The sequence below is a fragment of the Somniosus microcephalus genome, chromosome 3, assembly GCF_052327205.1.
Source record: "Somniosus microcephalus isolate GS21.2 chromosome 3, FLI_Smic_1.0, whole genome shotgun sequence".
NCBI lineage: Eukaryota > Metazoa > Chordata > Chondrichthyes > Squaliformes > Somniosidae > Somniosus > Somniosus microcephalus.
Window position 1 is genome coordinate 73,891,966 of NC_140989.1, and position 21,749 is coordinate 73,913,714.

The 21,749-nt window shown below is 44.6% G+C and overlaps 1 protein-coding gene across 7 annotated transcripts in view; it reads left to right on the forward strand.

Moving 5' to 3' along the window:
- Positions 1-21,749, forward strand: part of ush2a (Usher syndrome 2A (autosomal recessive, mild)) — a 1,396,947-nt gene that overhangs the window by 561,943 nt on the left and 813,255 nt on the right. For all 7 annotated transcript variants that reach the window (XM_085981146.1, XM_085981156.1, XM_085981149.1 and 4 more), the window contains one exon: positions 8,969-9,099. In XM_085981146.1, coding sequence (XP_085837272.1) covers positions 8,969-9,099 — 131 coding nt within the window. The remainder of the gene's footprint in view (positions 1-8,968; positions 9,100-21,749) is intronic.

The following is a 21,749-nucleotide window of genomic DNA, read 5'->3' on the forward strand; positions in this document are numbered from 1 at the left end:
TTTTCCCAATGACAGATGTTAGGCTAACTTGTCTATAGTTTCCTGCTTTCTGTCTCCCTCCTTTCTTGAATAGGGGCGTTACATTTCCGTTTTTCCAGTCCGCTGGGACCTTTCCAGAAACCAGGGAATTTTGGTAGATTACAACCAATGCATCCACTATGTCTGCAGCCACTTCTTTTAAGAGCCTAGGATGCAGGCCATCATGTCCAGGGGACTTGTCAGCCTTTAGTCCCATTAGTTTGCCAAGTACTTTTTCTCTAGTGATAGTGATTGTTTGAAGTTCTTCCCTCCCTTTTGTCTCTTGTTTATCTACTATTATTGGGATGTTTTTAGTGTCTTCTACCATGAAGACAGATACAAAATATTTGTTCAAAATCTCTGCCATTTCCCTGTTTCCTATTATTAATTCCCCAGTCTCATCCTCTTGGGGACTAATGTTTACTTTAGCTACTCTCTCTTCCTTTTTATATACCTGTAGAAGCTCTTACTGTCTTTTTTATATTTCTTGCTAGTTTACTCTCATAATCTATGAGAATAAATGGCCTACTCCTGTTCCTATTTCTTACCTTCTTTTAAAACTTAAGAGAAACATTTTTTTCAACCAATTTCTGAATAGGAGCAATTTTCAGAGCGGTGATACAATCTAACAGAGTTATTTTTTCCTTTCTACCTGTATTGAACCATTATTTATTCATACCCACATTTTCTCTAAAAGAAGAAAATAAAGCCCTCAGTTACAGACCCCTTAACCCTTCTGAAATTGAAATTAAAGATTATGATTGTGGCTGAATGTGGCATTTATACTGCAACTTTAGCATTGAAGCAGTTGACACTTTTAGTTGTACTATAAATCCAGAGTGAGGGCTCAAGTTGACTCTGGGAGTTTGTTTGGCCACACTCCGTAGACGTTTTATGTTAAAGGTGCTATATAAATGCAAGTTGTTGGAGAGAAGCATTCTGAAACTCCTTGGAGAGAGACTCACATTGCTTAGAAAGGCCATGACATGACGTATCAAACTCTTTGGACTTCCTGGATACTTTTTAAATTTTCCTAGATTTAGTTTAAGTATTTAGACAGTGCAGTCATTGCCATTTGCCTTATCTAAGTATTTCAATAACCGGTGAGAAAGAGGCTCGATATATGCATTTAACCTACATTACAACAGTGACGACACTTCAAAAAAAGTACTTCATTGGCTGTAAAGTGCTTAGGGACGTCCGGTGGTCGTGAAAAGCGCTGTGTAAATGCAAGCCTTTCTTTAACGTGGCTGGTACCCATACTGCTACTTGTCTCAGACAGGTAGCTGCAGAATAAACATTGCTGCTTTATATTGAATTTCAATCCAGTACTGTAAGGTTGAGACTGTGTGAAGTACGGATAGTGTTAAAGTTTTTTTAAACGCCCAGCATAGGTGTCAGGTCTCCAAGTCTCAAGGTCTTTGGTTAGATATACTGACATTCTGCTAAAAGCTCTTCTGAACTCTACTTGAAATCTGAGATTTTTTTTCAACTGAGAATAGCACTGCTACAGGCATTGAAGTGCACAGTGAGTAAATAAACAGAACTTAATTAATTATTAATTCACTGAACTCTGGACACCAATCTATTTTTATATATTTTTGAAAGCCTAATCACCAGAGACTCAGTATCAGTGGTTAAATTTCAGACAAGTTTGTTAACCCTCATTTTTAGTAAAAACAAACGTAGAATGTAAATTCTGCACCTAAGAAGTCATATGAAATGCTGAAAACTACCTCGGATGAAACTGCATGGAATTGTTCTCAACTAGATAATGGCAAATATCAGAAGATAGAAAGAAAGGGGGCCCCTGAAAACGGGTGTGGGTATCACGATGCGTGATTAGCCTGTTAAGTCCAATGCAGGCAGCACGTAAACTTCGTGCTACCTGCTAATTTAAAAGATAGAAGCGTGCAGCCCAGTGTTGAGCATGCTGTTGAGTGGCTGCACACCTCAGCAGAGGGGCCCAAGTTAGTGCAAGGCTAGCACCACCTAAAGCTAGCCTGCACTACTTAAAGCCAGTCTGCACCACTTAAAGGGGAGGTATTTTTTGGCTGGAGCAGGTGCTGGAAGTGACTGGGGAAGACATTCTGAGCAGGAAGAAGACATACTAATGGTACAACAGAGGAGAGAGCAGGCTCCAAGATTTTCCAACGCAACACTGGACGTGGACAGATAGCTGCCGCGGTCAATGACAGCAGTGTAGCCCTGAGGATCTGGATGCAGTTCTGCAAGAGATAGAGAGAAGGAAAGATTTACAAAAGAGTGATTGAGAAAGAGTGGAAAAGTGAGTCAGAACAAATGTAGAGCTTTGGAAGCTACCATGAGAAAAGTGTGATGTGCATATAGATTAGAAGATGCAATGACCTATGACCGCCTCTCAAATGATTTCAGAGTCATTAAATTTAACTGTGGAACCTCCTATTATGGGTGGCATGCCACTAGTGTCTTCTCTAGTGAGAATTTCCAGGAAGTAATTATTTAGTATGTCAACTATTTTTAGTTCATCCTCTGTTTCAGCTCTCTTTGCATCATTAAGCGATCTCAATTCTTCTTTGATAACCCTCTTGCTGTTAAAGAACTGGAAGGATTTCTTACTGTTTTATTTGACTTCCACAGCTATTCTTATTTCTAAATACCCCTTTGCCCCCTGACCATTTTTGTTATATTTTTATGGAGATTGCTGTATTCTTCCCAGTGGTTCCCCTCATCTTTATCCCGACAGGTGTTGTAGACTTTGTTTTCTTATTTAATTTGTTTTGTCTTATTCCATTTAGGATCACATTGTTTTCCTTCACAGAAAGAATTTTGGGATTGACTCATGTTTAAGGATTGTATTTTAAAATAGAATGAATTTGCATAAATTTAAGAAGAAAGGCATTAAAGCCCATTTGAGAAATGTCGTAAATCACAGGCGATTTCAAACTGATACAACAAAAATCGATTGTCTCATCTCAGACCCATTAGTCAGGATGACCAGGGATATGCAGTTATTTGTTTTCTCATTACATGTGGCCAGCTAATATTCACAGCCATTGCAGGTAGGACAATTCCATTCACGTGAGCACAGCACAAGTGTCTACATAGAAACATAGAAGATAGGAGCAGGAGTAGGCCATTCGGCCCCTCGAGCCTGTTCTGCCATTTAATGAGATCATGGCTGATCATCCAAATTCAGTAACCTGTCCCTACTTTCTGCCCATATCCCTTGACCGCTTTAGCCTTAAGAAATATATCTAACTCCATCTTGAATATATTTAATGAATTGGCCTCAACTGCCTTCTGTGGTAGACAATTCCACAGGTTCACCACTCGCTGGGTAAAGAAATTACTCCTCATCTCAGTCCTAAATGGCTTACTCCTTATCCTTAGACTGTGACCCCTGGTTCTGGACTCCCCCGCCATCAGGAACATCCTTCCTGCATCTAGTCTGTCTAGTCCTGTTAGAATTTCATAAGTTTCAATGAGATCCCCCCTCATTCTTCTAAACTCTAGCGAATACAAGCCCAATCGACCCAATCTCTCTTCATATGTCATTCCTGCCATCCCAGGTATCAGTCTGGTGAATCTTTGCTGCACTCCCTCCACGGCAAGAATATTCTTCCTCAGATAAGGTGACCAAAACTGCACACAATACTCAAGGTGTGGTCTCACCAAGGCACTGTAGAACTGCAGCAAGACAACCTTGCTCCTGTACTTGAATCCTCTCACTATTAAGGCCAACATACCATTTGCCTTCTTAACCGCCTGTTGCACTTCAGCGACTGGTGCACAAGGACACCCAGGTCTCGTTGCACTTCCCCTTTTCCCAATCTAGTTCCCTCGTCTAGATCATTAATCTATATTATGAATAGCTGGGGTCCTAACACCGATCCCTGCCGTACCCCACTAGTCACTGCCTGGCACTCGGAAAAAGACCTGTTTATTCCAACTCTTTGCTTCCTGTCTGCCAACCGGATCTCTATCCAAGTCAGTACCTTACCCCCAATCCCATGTGCTTTAACTTTGCACGCTAATCTCTCATACTTTATCAAAAGCCTTCTGAAAGTCCAAATACACTACATCCACTGGTTCTCCCTTATCTATTCTATCAGTTACATCCTCAAAAAATTCCAGTAGAATAGTCGAGCATGAGTTACCTTTTTTAAATCCATGTTGACTTTGTCCGATCCTGTCACTGTTTGCCAAGTGCTCTGCTGTTACATCTTTTATAATGGACTCTAGCATTTTCCCCACTACCGATGTCAGGCTTACTGGTCTATAATTCCCTGTTTTCTCTCTACCACCTTTTTTAAATAGTAGGGTTACATTAGCTACCCTCCAATCCATGGGAACTTTTGGAAGATGACCAGCAATGCATCTACTATTTCTAGGGCCACTTCCTTAAGTACCCTAGGATGTAGATTATCAGGCCCTGGGGATTTATCGGTCTTCAATCCCATCAATTTCCCTAACACCATTTCCCTACAAATACTGATTTCAGTCAGTTCCTCCCTCTCATTAGATCCTATGTTCCCCGACATCTCTGGGATTTTATTTGTGTCCTCCTTTGTGAAGACAGCACCAGAGTATGTATTTCATTGGTCTGCCATTTCTTTGTTCCCCATTATAAATTCCCCTGATTTTGACTGCAAGGGACCTACGCTTGACTTCACCAATCTTTTTCTCTTCACATATCTATGGAAACTTTTACAGTCAGTTTTTATGTTCCCTGCAAGCTTACTGTCATATGCTATTTTCCCCCTCTTAATTAATCCCTTTGTCCTCCTTTGCTGAATCCTAAACTGCTCCCAATCCTCAGGTTTGCTGCTTTTTCTGGCCAATTTATATGTCCTCTCCTTGGATCTTATGCTATCCCTAATTTCCCTTGTTAGCCACGGTTGAGTCACCTTTTATGCCAAACTGGGATGAACAAATTCTGTAGTTCATCCATGCGATCTTTAAATGTTTGCCATTGCCTATCCACCGTCAACCCTTTAAGTAACGTTCCCCAATCCATCCTAGCCAACTCGCGCCTCATACCATCGTAGTTTCCTTTATTTAAATTCAGGACACTAGTTTCTGAGTCAACTACTTCACAATCCTTAATGAAGAATTCGATCATATTATGATCGCTCCTCCCCAAGGGGCCTCCCACAACAAGATTGCTAATGAATCCTTTCTCATTATATAATACCCAGTCTAAGATGGCCTGATCTCTAGTTTGTTCTTCGACATATTGGTCCAGGAAACCATCCCGTATACACTCTAGAAATTCCTCCTCCACAGTATTGTTACTAATTTGGTTAGCCTAATCTATATGTAGATTAAAGTCACCCATGATAACTGCTGTGCCCTTATTGCACGCATCTCCAATTTCCCGTTTAATGCCATCCCCAACCTGCGCATTACTGTTTGGGGGTCTGTATACAACTCCCACTAATGTTTTCTGCCCCTTGGTATTTCTCAGCTCTACCCATACAGATTCCACATCATCAGAGCTAATATCCTTCCTTACTATTGTGTTAATCTCCTCTTTAACCAGCAATGCTACCACACCTCCTTTTCCTTTTTGCCTGTCTTTCCTGAATATTGAATACCCCTGTATGTTGAATTCCCAGCCTTGGTCACCCTGGAGCCATGTTTCTGTAATCCCAATTATATCATATCCGTTTACATCTATTTGCGCAGTTAATTCACCCACCTTATTATGAATGCTCCTCGCATTAAGATACAAAGCCTTCAGGCTTGCTTTTTTAACACTCTTAGACCTTTTAGAATTATTATTTACTGTGGCCATGTTTGATTTACAACCTTGATTTCTCTGACTGCCGCTTTTGCTTTTCTCCTTCCTGTCTTTTGCTTCTATCCTTGCTTCCCTTTCCTGTCTCCCTGCACAGGTTCCCAACCCCCTGCTGTTTTAGTTTAAACCCTCCCCAACAGCACGAGCAAACACTCCCCCTAGGACATCAGTCCCGGTCTTGCCCAGGTGTAAACCGTCCAGTTTGTACTGGTCCCTCCTCCCCCAGAACCAGTTCCAATGTCCCAGGAATTTGAATCCCTCCTGGTGAGGAGTAATCATTTTGATTGACAGGCCTGCTGGCAAATCCTTACGTGGAAAGGTGTCAGACACAGTCGCACCGCCTCCTGGGGCTAGAAATGAATGGAAAACCCATGTTCGGGAGGCAGTCATGTTTTGAACAAAGGGCTGTAGTTCACAGCTCTTGGGCCCAGGGCTAGAAGCCAAAATTACAGCAAATAAGGGGGGCAACTCATCTCACTAATCCCCCTTGAAGTTGGTGGGATTGCAGCGAGAATGCCGGAAAATGTCAGGGATGAAGCCTTCCGCCTAACTACCCAGACAGGGATTTCCCTTCTCTCATCCATGATGGGCACCATCACTAGCTGCTCTTTCCCTACCCGCTGCTTGCAAATGGTGACGAAGGGGTGTGGCCTGGTCCTCGGCGAATTTCCCTCACCTCCATCCCACTTATCAGGGCCGCCATCTGGAAAGTAGCAATGATTCCAGGACAGTAGTGGTAAAGATTCTGAGACCCTCTAAAAGAGGGTGAGGGCCTTCTAGTGTCCTCATCTCCCTCCAAGTCATGCTCAACACCTACCCGCTGAAGCCCTCTGTCTGAGCTGAAGCCTTTAGTAGGAGCCTTACTGTCATCTTTCCCCTTTAAGGTCTCTTGCCACCTCTTCTGGTGCTGTATTGGTGTCTGCGCTGCAGCACCCCAGGATTTTCCACCCTCACACTGGGCTTTGTCTTGATAGCAGGATTCCCACCAGGAACCCACCATACATATGGAATGAATACCAACCCATGAAAATGTGTTGACTTTTGGGCAGATATATCTGGGTGGGTGGAATTCACCCCAAGTAGGGAAATGCCTCCTCCAGGTCTGCAGATTAGAAATTGTCAGGAGGGAAAGGCATGCCAAAAACAAGTTCATCAAGCCATGAAAAGAATAGATTGCGTGGTTACTTTTTAAATAAAAGTATTACTTTTTCTCATTTTTTGAGGAGGGAAGTGATGAGTGGAATTTGATTTGACTGTTACTCCCTGTCTGTAACACAAAGCAACTTAATTGTTCATACCTGGCCTTTTGTCATTTTTCAGTTCACCATCGAAAAGTGAAGTAAACATGAGTGTGCATATGAAAGACAAAATATCCAGTTCAGATCACAAGGTTCTTATCATATAAATATTTTGCGTTTTACTGAAGATTTCCATGGGGTCCTGTTGTTACATCCCTGGGTTATGCTATTGCAGTTTTAAATATTGGGTAGTATGGACACAGCCCTAACTTCAGATTCTTAGACCAATTATGCAAATGACCAGCATCACTGTACCCAAGACATATCTAAAGGAGACGCTGAACTCGTATCTCTTGTGTATTGGTTTGCTCTCATGTCAAATTTAGATTATGTTACAATTGCTGTCACCCACAGGTACCATTATTTCCATTCCCAGAATATTTTGTAAGCCATTTGTCATGACCAGGTCAAGACATGAGTCACCTCTAATAACATCACTAATGTACTGGGTTAGAATGCTGCCATGTGTCACATTTATTAGCACAGATTGGGCATTGGGTTAGTTAAACCCCTCATTAGAATGATCTTTCAGTTTGCACATGCCTTCCTTATCCCTACATAAAATGACCTGTTCTTTTTGTTTTGATCCAGTAGTCCCTGGAAAATACCTAAAGTTATCTTTGCACTATATACTTCCAACCAGAGTAGCCCATTGCCAAGCTTATCCTGGTACTTTACTTCCATGTATCCCAGACATATAGAACTACTTCACCTAATCTTGTGCCTGGTCTGTCCTTCTTGAACATTCTAAACCTTTTGTATATTGTACTTTTTTTCATCATTGGGAAATTAGACATTTTTAAGATTCCTATTGCTTTGTAGTTCCCAACTGCCACAACAGCTTCAAATGATTTTGTTACACGTTTCTACCATTTATATATTTACAATACGAACTGGCATTTATATAACATCTTGCACAGCCTCAGGACATCCCAAAGTCCTTTGCAGCCAATGAAGTATTTTTGAAGTGTAGTTACTGATGTAATGTAGGGAAATCTGGCAGCCACTTTGCGCACAGCAAGGTTCTAAAAACAGCAATGAGATAATGACCAGATAATCTATTTTAATGATGTTGGTTGAGGGATAAATATTTTCCAGGACACCAGGGAGAAGTCTACTGCTCTTCTTCCAACAGAACCATGGGATCTTTTACATCCACCTGAGAGGGCAGATGGGGCCTTGGTTTTACGTCTCATTCGAAAGACGGATATATACCCCTCAACAGGTTATCCTACAAAATACTGCTTTTCTTGTTTGTTCCTTTTGCTAATGATGCAATTCATTTACTTTCTTTCTGGCCTGTTTTATTTACCTCTCCTCACTTTAATTGAACACTCCCTGATGGTTCAAGTGCAGTGTCAGATGGCCGCAGCCAAAATGAACCATCTGTTTCATGTATTTAAAATTATTAAGATGATCAATAATGAAAAGTTTTGGGCTGACCTCGGGCATCTGGTGTGCGTTGCCAAAATCACCAGGATGAATTTATACCCCCTACTTCCAATTTTTCCTACCCCAGCGTGGGAAGGGCGTCTTACAGTTGTGAGAGGGAAATGAAGAAAGTCGGCAGGGCGGGGGTGGGGGGTGAGGTGGTGCGGTCAGGTAATTGTGTGGCACATGAATCAAAACTGCAGCACTTTTTTCCACTGTACCACATGTTGGTTGTCAAAGGTGATGTGCTTCCATTTTCCTTACACTGCTGTATTATCTCAATAAATGCCAGCTCCTATAACCTTCCAAGGACATTGCTCTGAGTAGATCACAGCCAGAAAACTAAACTATATACATATGCATCTATTATGCATAACAAATTGGAATACATTGTTTCATTAAGCATTTTGTATTATGTTCTCTATTCCATGTCTTTCAGGGTACTTAGAGCTGCATTCAAGTATTTTTTCTGGTGGGATGCAATTTGAGATTTCGTTTCAACTAAAGACAGACAAGCTAAATGGTTTGCTTTTCTTTGCTTACAATAAAGAAATGAAGACATACCTTGCTGTAAGTTTTTTCATATTTTCTCCCACAATTAATAAAAAGAAAGTAAAAAAACAACTTGCATTATATAGCGCCTTTCACGATCACCGGGCATCCCAAAGCACTTTACAACCAATAAATAACTTTTTTGAAGTGTAATCACTGTTGTAATGTAGCAAATGAATAGAATCACACCATAGCTAACAGGAACAGGTGAGTTGGAGTGAATTCTTACAAGGACCATCTATAAATCTCTAGTAGCTCTCTTTTCCCCTCTCAGTCTCTCTCTATATATTTATATATAAATTAAAATATTACATATTATATATTTTATGTGTCTGTATGTATGTTTATTTGTTTACCAAGGTACTGGATGTGCATTTGTACAATATAAATTGCATAAAGCATCAGTGGAAGTGCTTTTCTGGGTTTATTTAACGAGTGTAGTAGATTCATAGATGCATAGAAATAAACCCAGTCATTGTTTCGTATGATGGGAAAAGCTTATAATGAGATGTCTAGTTTGGCTATCCATTCAGTGGCCTCCTGAGATGCCGAGTAGAGAATGAGGTACCTCCCGCAACAGATCTTCGTAAGTAGCTTGATGCAATGTGTTCCATGGGCTGGAATTCATGGCCACAGTCACACTTTGGGTCGTCCTCATCTTGCACTTATGGAGCCTGTGGCCACATCGTCCATGCCCTGTGCAGATTCGGTTGAGTGCTGTCCACTTCGAGGGAGGTCAGAGCCAGGGACCTCTGCTGTTGGGTCAGTGATGAGGTGTTGGTTCCTTATGTTGCACGCATCCCACAATTCTGTCCATCGGGATAGTGGGTCGATACCAGCTGCATGAATATTGGCTGCTGTTTCCCAGAATGGCCAGTCCGATTTTAAGCGCTTTCGTGGTGGGTTTTTCAAGACTTCGTGAATGGGAAAGTCGATGTTGCTCATGATTTTTTCACAGAGCACGGTGGCGTCACAATGAATGGCAGGTGGGGCAATGTGGGACAGCACCGAGAGCCACTCAGTTGGAGTGGACTAGAACGTCCTTGACACCATCCTCATAAACCCAGCAAAGCAACTCTACTGGGGCAGTATTATATTGTCTGTTTACATTTGTGAAAACATTGGCCTTGAAATATATTCTGTGGGTTACTAGCATATGAACACCAAATGTATTTGACTGAAATTCCTCTCTTGTTTTCAGTAGAGGCGTTAACGCATTTAAAATAAATAGGTTAACTCTGCTGCTAAAATAGCAGAGAGAAGAATCGTAGACAAATGTGTTATGTGTACACTGGTATCCTACAAATTTCAAGACCATTGTACTTGTGTTTGTATTCACTTTGTTCTGTAGAGAAATGGACATTTCCATTTAAAGGTTTTCAATAAGATTTTTATTTTTTTTATATAGACACTAAAAGTTTATATTTTGATGTGAGGAAGGCTTTGTTTAGGTTGCAAGTATAATATTTTAGTTGTAGAACATTTCATTAATAGCAGCAGTGACCTGCTTGGAAGGACAGGCCATGGTAAGATCTGTGAGTGATGCAAACTCATATAAAATCATTTTTACTGTTACTGTGATTAGAAACTGTGAAAGTGACAGCAACAGGCATATGAGTAGTGTATATACGGTGAATGATAATTCAAATGAGTTGTAGCTACAGTGGGATTTACGAGATTCGTGTAAAAAATGAAATAAATGTAGTATTGCATTGTTACTGCTGCAGTATTCTATGGTCATTAATGTTTACAAACTAGAGAAAAGTTTATATTTTCTAAAACATAAGCATGTTTGAATTTTTCATGTGGAAAAACAACCATGAGTTAAGAATCTACACTCTCATGAGATATTGATTATTCTTGTAATATCGTTGGGACACATTTGTTCAATTCTTCTCTACCAAAACTCATAAGGTTCTGCTTTCAAAAACTGATCTATATGGGACAAACTGCATGATACAGTAGTTGAAATATACATAATTTCTTTGTGATCACATTCAGATCTACTGTCCTGCTAACTATAAATTAAATAACAATGTCAACATCTATCATCTCTCGTTCATCTGTTTTATACTGGATGTTTCATTAGTTCTTTTATCACTTTGTAAAATTACATCTGGGTCTGCCTGGGATTCTCAGTATTTCTTTGGGATTCTCAGTATTTCTTTGGAATACAGTAGAAGAATCATAGAAATGTACAGAACAGAAGGGGGCCATTCGGCCCATCGTGTCTGTGCCGGCCGAAAAAGAGCTATCCAGCCTAATCTGACTTTCCAGCTCTTGGTCCATAGCCCTGTAGGTTACAGCACTTCAAGTGCATATCCAAGTACTTTTTAAATGTAATGAAGGTTTCTGCCTCTACCACCCTTTCAGGCTGTGAGTTCCAGAACCCCCAACACCCTCTGGGTGAGAAAAGTTCTCCTCAACTCCCCTCTAATCATTCTACCAATTACTTTAAATCTATGCCCCCTAGTTATTGACCTCTCTGCTAAGGGAAATGGGTCCTTCCTATCCACTTTATCTCGACCCCTCATAATTTTCTACACATCAATTAAGTCTCATAAGAACATAAGAAATAGAAGCAGGAGTAGGCCATTTGGCCCCTCAAGCCTGCTTCGCCATTCAATAAGATCATGGCTGATCTAATCTTGGCCTCAACTCCACTTTCCTGCCCGCTCCCCAAAACCCTTGACTCCCCTATAGTTCAAAAATCTGTCTACACCTTAAATATATTCAATGACCCAGCCTCCAAAGCTCTCTGGGGTAGAGAATTCCAAAGATTCACGACCCTCTGAGAGAAGAAATTCCTCCTCGTATTCGTTTTAAATGGGCGACCCCTTATTCTGAAACTATGCCCCCTAGTTCTAGATTTCCCCACGAGGGGAAACATCCTCTCTGCATCTACCCTGTCAAGCCCCCTCAGAATCTTATGGGGGAGAAATTCGGTGGAGCCGCAAACGGGGCGCCAAGCTCGCCTGGGCGCCGGAATTAGCGCTGCGATTGGAGCAGTTGCGACCGCCGGAAATTCAGCTTGAGCGCCCCAAGAGGGACATGGGGCGAGGCTCGAGGCGCCCCGCGGAGATCGCGAGTGCCGGCAAAAGAGCCCAGCACCGAGGAGAAGTGCCGGGCTCTCGGAAAACGGCCAGCACTGCCGCGGGGGGAGATCAGGAGGCCGGGGATGGAGGTGCTGGCAGGCAGCTGCCGAAAAAAATGGCCGCCCCACACCTCCACCTTAACTTGCGCCACTGTCGCCACAGGTAGGCCCCGTGAACCGGGCGCGATTTGCGAACGGCGCTACAGAGGCGGGCGCTACCGAATATCGAGATCGGGGCGGTAGCGGGGTGCTGTGCACATCGATGACGTCATCGGTGGCAGCGCAGCGCAACAGGCTAACGCTGCCATTAGCGCCCCAGCTAAATATCGCGGGAGGCGTGGCCAGTGGCGCTAAAGCCGCTGAGTGCCCTCTTTAGGCGCTATCTGGTGGTGCAGCCCACCGAATTTCTAGGCCTATATGTTTCAATGAGATCACCTCTCATTCTTCTAAACTCCAATGAGTAGGCTCAACCTTTCTTCATAACACAACCCCCTCATCTCAGGAATCAACCTAATGTACCTTCTCTGAACTGCCTCCAATGCAAGCATTTCCTTCCTTAAATAAGGAGACCAAAACTGTACGCAGTACTCCAGGTGTGGTCTCACCAATGCCCTGTACAGTTGTAGCAAGACTTCCCTACTTTTATACTCCATCCCCCTTGCAATAAAGGCCAACATTCCATTTGCCTTCCTAATTACTTGCTGTACCTGCATGCTAACTTTTAGGGCTGGATTTTATGAATGGAGACGTGTTGGAGGCAGGACTGCTGCTTGCTTGGTTTAAGTCCCGCCTCCATCAGCCTCTGGCCAACCAGCGGGATCTTCCCCTGATTGACCTTGATAAGCCCGCCCGGCGGGCTCAGCAGGCCAATTAGGGGGCAGTCAGTGACGGAGCACGTCAACGTATGACGTGTCATCTGTCAAGAACTTTTGAAAGAAGAAATGTCATCATTTGACAGCTCTGTGAAGCTGTCAAACACTGACATTCTGTATAGTTTGATGTGTCCTTGTGTTCAGGACTCATCAAACCTTTCTACTTTCAAAAATCAGATGATTGTTGGATCAGAGGATCCAACAGCCAGTCTGTGATCTCTACAATGGAGATGTCGGGACTCTGGCTCCACAGCGACTGAAGGCTGTAGGCAGAAACAAAGGTAAGTTAATATTTTCTAACACTTTACACTCACCTCACATAATTACCACTCCACACTTGCACCCATCACTCACCTCTACATTGCACTTTCAGACCACTCCGACCCCCGCAGACCTCCTACTCGGCTCCTACACCCTGGTGGGGTTCCCCCAGGTTGGGAAGCCCGCACTTTGGAAAGAAAAATGGGGATGATCCTGTTTTCTGCCTGTTAACTACCTGTTAACAGGCAGTTAATAGGCTTTAATCCCTTCCCGCATCCAAGGAGACGGGACCCTGGGCAGGACGGCATCCTGCCTCCTGGCAAGAGGGCACGGAGGCGGGTTGGGGGCGGGTTTGCCACCCGCCCCTAAATTCTGAAACTTTCCAGGCAGTCCCACCTCCATACCCGCCTCCTCAGGGTTGAGAAAATCCAGCCCGTAGTGTTTCATGTACAAAGACCTCCCAGATCCCTCTGTACCACTGCATTTTGTAGTCTCTCTCCAATTAAATAATTTGCTTTTTCCTACCAAAGTGGATAACCTCACATTTTCCCACATTATACTCCATCTGCCAAATTTTTGCCCACTCACTTAACCTATCTATATCCCTTTGCAGATTCTTTGTGTCCTCCTCACAACCTGCTTTCCCACCTATCTTTGTATCATCAGCAAATTTGGCTGCATTATACTCGGTCCCTTCATCCAAGTCATTAATATAGATTGTAAATAGTTGAGGCCCCAGCACTGATCCCTGTGGTACCCCACTAGTTACAGTTTGCCAACCTGAAAATGACCCATTTATCCCGACTCTCTGTTTTCTGTTAGTTAGCCAATCCTCTATCCATGTTAATATATTACCCCCAACCCCGTGAGCGCTTACGTTGTGCAGTAACATTTTATGTGGCACCTTATTGAATACCTTCTGGAAATCCAAATACACTACATCGACTGATTCTCCTTTATCCACCGTACTCGTTACATCCTCAAAGAACTCTAGCAAATTTGTCAAACACGATTTCCCTTTCATAAAACCATGCTGACTCTGCTTGATTGTATTATGATTTTCTAAATGTCCTGCTACTACTTCCATAATAATGGACTCCAGCATTTTCCCAATGACAGATGTTAGGCTAACTGGTCTATAGTTTCCTGCTTTCTGTTTCCCTCCTTTCTTGAATAGGGGTGTTACATTTCCGGTTTTCCAATCCGTTGGGATCTCTCCAGAATCCAGGGAATTTTGGTAGTTTACAACCAATGCATCCACTATGTCTGCAGCCACTTCTTTTAAGACCCTAGGATGCAGGCCATCAGGCCTAGGGGACTTGTCCACCTTTAGTCCCATTAGTTTGCCAAGTACTTTTTCTCTAGTGATAGTGATTGTTTGAAGGTCCTCCCTCCCTATAGCCCCTTGATTATCTACTATTATTGGGATGCTTTTAGTGTCTTCTACCGTGAAGACCGATAAAAAATATTTGTTCAAAGTCTCTGTTTCCCAGTCTCATCCTCTAAGGGACTAACATTTACTTTAGCTACTCTCTTCCTTTTTATATACCTGTAGAAGCTCTTACTCTCTGTTTTTATATTTCTTGCTAGTCTCCCCTCAGCCTTCTCTGTTCCAAAGAAAACAACCCCAGCCTATCCAATCTTTCCTCAGAGCTGACAGCTGCAGTAAAGATAACTGGGGTCACATATATCACCGTTCCTTCAATGGGTCAAAATCCTGGAACTCCCTCCCTGACAGCACTGGGAGTACCTTCACCATATGGACTGCAGTGGTTCAAGAAGGCGGTTCACCACCACCATCTCGAGAGCAATTAGGCAAGGGAATAAATTCTGGCTTTGCCAGCGACACTTGCATCGCATGAACGAATAAAACTAACAAAAAGGCTAAAATTCTCCAGTCCCGGCAACATCCTCGTAAATCTCCTCTGTACCCTCTCTAGTGCCATCACACCTTTCCTGTAGTGTGGAGACCAGAACTGTATGCTGTACACTAGCTGTGGCCTAACTAGCGTTTTATACAGTTCGAGCATAACCTCCCTCCTCTTATATTCTATGCCTCAGCTAATAAAGGGAAGTATCCCGTATGCCTTCTTAAGCGCCTTATCTACCTGTCCTGCTACCTCCAGGGATCTGTGGACATGCACCCCAAGGTCCCTCTGTTCCTCTACACTTCTCAGTATTCTAAGATTTAATGTGTATTCCCTTGCCTTGTTCGCTCTCCCCAAATGCATTACGTCACACTTCTCCGGATTGAATTCCATTTGCCACTTTTCTGCCCAACTGACCAGTTCACTGATATCTTCCTGCAGTCTACAGCTATCTTCCACACTATCAACCACACGGCCAATTTTTGTACCATCTGCAAACGTCAATCATGCCCCCTACATTGAAGTCTAAATCATTGATAAAAACCACAGAAAGCAAGGGATCAATACTGAACCCTGCAGAACGTCACTGGAAACAGCCTTTCAGTCACAAAAACACCCGTTGACCATTACCCTGTGCTTCCTGCCACTTTCCCTTGGATCCCATGGGCTTTTACTTTTCTGAGCAGTTTGCCGTGTGGGACCAGTGTAGAAACAGCTATTTTGCTGTCTCACATTAAATGCTTTCTTTGATTACAATTGTAAATTCCTTATTTTAAGGGACTGTGAATGAAGATGTTGTATAACAAAATTTAGTTCTGTCATTTTATAAATTGTGGCTGATAAACAAACTGGTATGAAATTATGCTGTATGCCATTCACATAATTATATGCAAAAATAGCACTATTTAGCCTAGAAATTGGATAAGGCCTGAAAACAGGCATGGGCAATGTGAAGCGCTATGCCCATACCCGTTCAAAGTGCTACAGGCAGCACGCAAAGTTTATGCTGCCTGCTCATTATAATGATTGCACTGCTGATTGGCTTAGCGTTGAACAGGGTGGGCCAATATCGGGTGCCAAAAGTTTAATGACCTCACTCGAGTGGTCAAGGTGAGTGAATGCATCATCAAATGCCATATCTCACCATCTGCACCACAAGCCTCACACACTGCTCAATGCACCACAGCCCCATCACTCACCTACCAACAATCTCCAGTAATCACCACTCATACCTCACAATCATAGCTTCACTTGACCCTCACACACTAACTACTGCAGCAAGACTCACACCCACATCTTGCACCTTGCACACACTGCCAGCTATTAAACCATGGCAGGCACACCACACACATTTCACACTCACTGACACGCTTCCCTTTCTCTTCCAGGCAAAGGTTGCTCATAACCACCGGGAAGCCCGTCTGCAGAACCTGACACAGCTGGAGGAAGCAGCACTGGAGATCATTGGAGGGGCAGTCACAGAGTCCATGGCGAGTGGAGAGGTTGAAACCATTGCTGATGATGACCGTATCATATCTAACCCTTCTTCTCACATCCCACTCCACCCTCATCCCACAATTTCATCTCACTTACAAGCTGCTGATGCTGTTTGCATGGATGTCTTGCTTTCCCCCCCTCCACCACAACCCAACCCTTGTGCATTTCTCCTTTGAGATACCCAAGAACTCCAACCTGTCCAGCCAGTCCCTGAAGTGATGGAGGAGGACAGTGAAGGAGAAGAAGACACACCATCACTGCATCTGACACTCGCAGGCACCAGCTCAGAAAATGGCACAGCGGGGACTTGAGGGAAGTACAGAGGCCGCATCTGCATGTGATGAGTCACCGGGCACGAGTGGTCTGCAGCCAGCCCGGGGAAAGGGTAGCTTGGGTGTCGGCTCCCCAGAGGGTGAGTTTGTGCACTAGTTCTGCTGCACGGGACTCAGATAATGACCTCGATGGGGCAGCATTCAGAAGAAGGATGAAGGGAACGGTAGCATAGTGGATTTACAAAAGATAAATCGTGCTTGACGAATCTACTGGAATTTTTTGAGGATGTAACTGGTAAAATAGATAATGGAGAACCAGTGGATGTGGTGTATTTGGACTTTCAGAAGGCTTTCGATAAGGTCCCGCATAAGAGATTAGCATGTAAAGTTAAGGCACATGGGATTGCGGGCAAGGTACTGACTTGGATAGAGAACTGGTTGGCAGACAGAAAGCAAAGAGTTGGAATAAACGGGTCTTTTTCCGAGTGGCAGGCAGTGACTAGTGGGGTACCGCAGGGATCGGTCCTTGGACCCCAACTATTCACAATATATATTAATGATCTAGACAAGGGAACTAGATGTAATATCTCCAAATTTGCAGACAAGACAAAGCAGGGTGGGCGTGTGTGCTGTGAGGAGGATGCCGAGAAACTCCAGGATGATTTGGACAGGTTGGGTGATTGGGCAGAAGCATGGCAGATGCAATATAACATGGATAAATGTGAGGTTATCCACTTTGGTAGCAAAAACAGGAAGGCAGATTATTATCTGAATGGCAATAGATTGGGAGAAGGGGAAGTGCAACGAGACCTGGGTGTCCTTGTGCACCAGTCGCTGAAGGTAAGCATGCAGGTGCAGCAGGCGGTTAAGAATGCAAATGGTATGTTGGCCTTCGTAGCAAGAGGGTTTGAGTACAAGAACAAGGATGTCTTGCTGCAGTTGTACAGGGCCTTGGTGAGACCACATCTTGAGTATTGTGTGCAGTTTTGGTCGCCTTATCTGAGGAAGGATGTTCTTGCCATGGAAGGAGTTCAGCGAAGATTCACCAGGCTGATACCTGGGATGGCAGGAATGACGTATGATGTGAGATTGGGTCGATTGGGCTTGTACTCGCTGGAGTTTAGAAGAATGAGAGGGGATCTCATTGAAACTTATGAAATTCTGACAGGACTGGACAGACTAGATGCAGGAAGAATGTTCCTGATGGTCGGAGAGTCCAGAACCAGGGGTCACAGTCTAAGGATAAGGGGTAGGCCATTTAGGACTGAGATGAGGAGGAATTTCTTCACCCAGAGAGTGGTGAACCTGTGGAATTCTCTACCACAGAAGGCAGTAGAGGCCAATTCATTAAATGTATTCAAGAAGGGGTTGGATATATTTCTCAAGGCTAAAGGGATCAAGGGGTATGGGGAGAAGGCAGGGACCAGGTACTGAATTTGGATGATCAGCCATGATTGCATTGAATGGCGGAGCAGGCTCGAGGGGCCGAATGGCCTACTCCTGCTCTTATGTTTCTATGTTATTGGACTAGTAATTCAGAGGCTTGGACTAATAATCCAGAGACGTGAGTTAAAATCCCACCATGGTAGCTATGGAATTTAAATTCAGTTAATTAAATAAATCTGGAATTAAAAGCTAGTATCAGTAATGGTGACCATGAAACTACCGTAAAAACCCATCTGGCGCTGGAAGAGAGCAGACGTGTCTCTGTGAGCTCCCACAGCTTTGTTTTATTTTTTTCGCTACTGCGGCCGTTCTACCTGCCTATCTACTTACCTGCTTCGCCTCTGGGCTTACCTGCCTTTCCGTTGCCGTTCGGCCGCCTCGTTTCCCGTGGGTGGTTGCTGCTGCCGCCGCTTTAGAGACTACCTACCTTGCGTCTGGGCTTAACTGTCTCACCGCCGTCGCTCGGCCGCTTGGTTTCCCGCGGGTCCGTTGCTGCTGCACCGCTTTTTGGGGGTCTACTTGCCTTGTCTATGGGCCTGTCTACCTTGCCTCTGGGCCCACCTGTCTCGTCTCTGAGTCTACTTGTGTCGCCTACAGACTTACCTGCCTCGCCTCTGGGCCTACCTGTCTCGCCTCTAGACCTACCTGCCTCGCCTCTGGGCCTACCTGTCAAATCAAATCAAAATCAAATCAAATCAACTTTTATTGTCATTGTTAGTGCACAAGTGCAGTACAACGAAATGTAGTCTCGCCTCTAGACCTACCTGCCTCGTCTCGCCTTTAGATCTCTAGACCGACCTGTCTCGCCTCTGGGTCTACCTGTCTTGCCTCTAGACCACCTGCCTTGCCTCTAGGCTTACCTGCCTCGAATATAGGCATACTTGCCTTCTGGGCCTACCTGCCTTGCCTCTAGTCCTACCTGCCTTACTTCTGGGCCTACCTGTCTCGCCTCTGGGCCTACCTGCCTCACCTCTAGACCTACCTGCCTCGCCTTTGGGCTTACCTGCCTCGAATATAGGCATACCTGCCTCACAGCCTCTGGGCTTACCTGCCTCAAATATAGGCATACCTGCCTCTGGGCCTACCTGCCTCGCCTCTGGGCCTACCTGCCTCGCCTCTGGGCCTACCTGCCTCGCCTCTGGGCCTACCTGCCTCGCCTCTGGGCCTACCTGTCTCGTCTTTGGGCCTACTTGCCTCGCCTATGGGCTCACTTGCCTCGAATATAGGCATACCTGCCTCACAGCCGCTGCCTCGTCTACCACGGGACCGCTGCTGCTGCCGTCGCCGCTCTGGGCCTATCTGCCTCGCCGCTGCTTTTATCCTCGCCGCCACTTTTATCAGCGCCGCCGCTCGACCGCCTCATCTCCTGCAGGTTCGCTGTTGCTTTTTATTTATTATTATGTATATCCTGAGTGCGAAAGTGGTTATTATATATAGTCGCCAAACACTCTTGGAATTACGGAATATTCCAGTGGTTTTTCACAGAAATACAGACATCACAACAAGAAACTTAACAAAAGACTTTCCTGTGGAGGTACTGAGGGATAATGGAGAGCAGCGGGGGCAGGGGAGTCCACCCCTCGACCAGAACCATCAGGCCCCGGGGAGTAGGTGCAGACGAGCCCACAGGCGGGGGTCGCGGGCAGGCCTGCTAGTTAGATCACGCAGACGGGGGTGGAAACCAGCTTTGGCCAGCATTCTCCTTGCCAATGTTCAATCTCTGGCAAATAAGATTGACGAGTTGAATTGCCGTATCGCCTCACAGCGGGACATTAGGGAGTGCTGTGCCATGTTCCTAACAGAGTCATGGCTAACCTCCATGATACCTGATGAGGCGGTGCAGCCCAAGGGATTCCTTTTGTTTCGGGCCGACAGAACAGCTGATTCAACGGGGAAGAACAGAGGTGGGTGTGTCTGCTGCCTGATCAACAACAACTGGTGTACAGATGTCCAGGTACTTTCACAACACTGTTCACCTAATTTAGAACTACTAACAATTAAGTGTCGCCCTTTTTATTTATCGAGGGAAATCTCTGCTATTCTCATGGCAGCAGTCTACATTCAGCCACAAGCTGATGCAAACGTTGCACTGAGTGAACTTTACAGTGAGGTCAGTAAACTTCAGAACCGGTATCCCGAGGCAGTTCCTATCATTGCGGGAGACTTCAACCATTGTAGTTTAAAGAAAGTATTGCCGAAATACTTTCAACACATCTCCTGTCCGACAAGAAATGGAAAAACTCTAGATCACTGCTATACAACAATAAAGCACGCCTACCGTGCCATTGCTCGGCCAGGCTTCGGCAAATCAGACCACATTTCCGTACTCCTACTTCCTGTTTACAAACAGAAGTTAAAGAGCACACCCACAACAGTAAAAACGGTGTGAAGCTGGACAGCGGACACAGAACTACAACTGCAGGGCGGGTTGGAAATAACGGACTGGAGTGTTTTCAAGAACCCAGACCTGGATGTGTATGCAGGTCACGTTACTGGATACATTAACAGACTGGTGGATAAATGCATTCCTACCAAGACTGTCCGTTTATTTCCTAACTGCAAACCATGGATGAACTCGGACATCCGCAACAAACTAAGAGAACGGCGTACCGCTTTCAAATCAGGGGACACCGAACTCTACAAGAAGGCCAAGTATGACCTCAGAAAGGCTATCAAAGCAGCAAAAAGAGACTATAAGAACAAACTAGAGTCTCAGTATGGCAGGGGCTCTGACGCCAGACGCATGTGACAGGGACTAAGGGCCATCACCAACTACAAGGGGAGCTCAGCGGGAGTCACCAACACCGATCCCTCCCTACCAGACGAACTGAATACTTTTTATGCTCGCTTTGAGAGGGAGAACACTGAGCTGGCCATCAAAACCCCCAGCCACCCAGAGGATTACACATTACAGCTGACTGAATCCGAGGTCCAGAGAACCTTCAGGAGGGTGAAAGCACGGAAGGCAGCCGGCCCAGGCGAGGTTTCACCCCGTGTCTTCAAGACCTGCGCAGACCAGCTGGCTCCTGTGTTCACGGACATTTTTAACATCTCATTGCAGCAGTCTGTTGTACCAGTGTGCTTCAAGGAGACAACCATTGTGCCGTTACCTAAGAAGACCAAGGTGACAGGCCTCAATGACTATCGTCTCGTGGCTCTAACATCCATAGCCATGAAGTGCCTGGAAAAGCTGGTCATGACACACATAAGCAGCATCATATCCGATTCCTTGGACCCGTTCCAGTTCGCATATAGGGCGAACAGGTCTGTAGACGATGCCATCTCCCTAACACTACACACTGCCCTGGAACACCTAGACAGGAGGGACACTTACGTCAGACTGTTGTTCATTGACTAT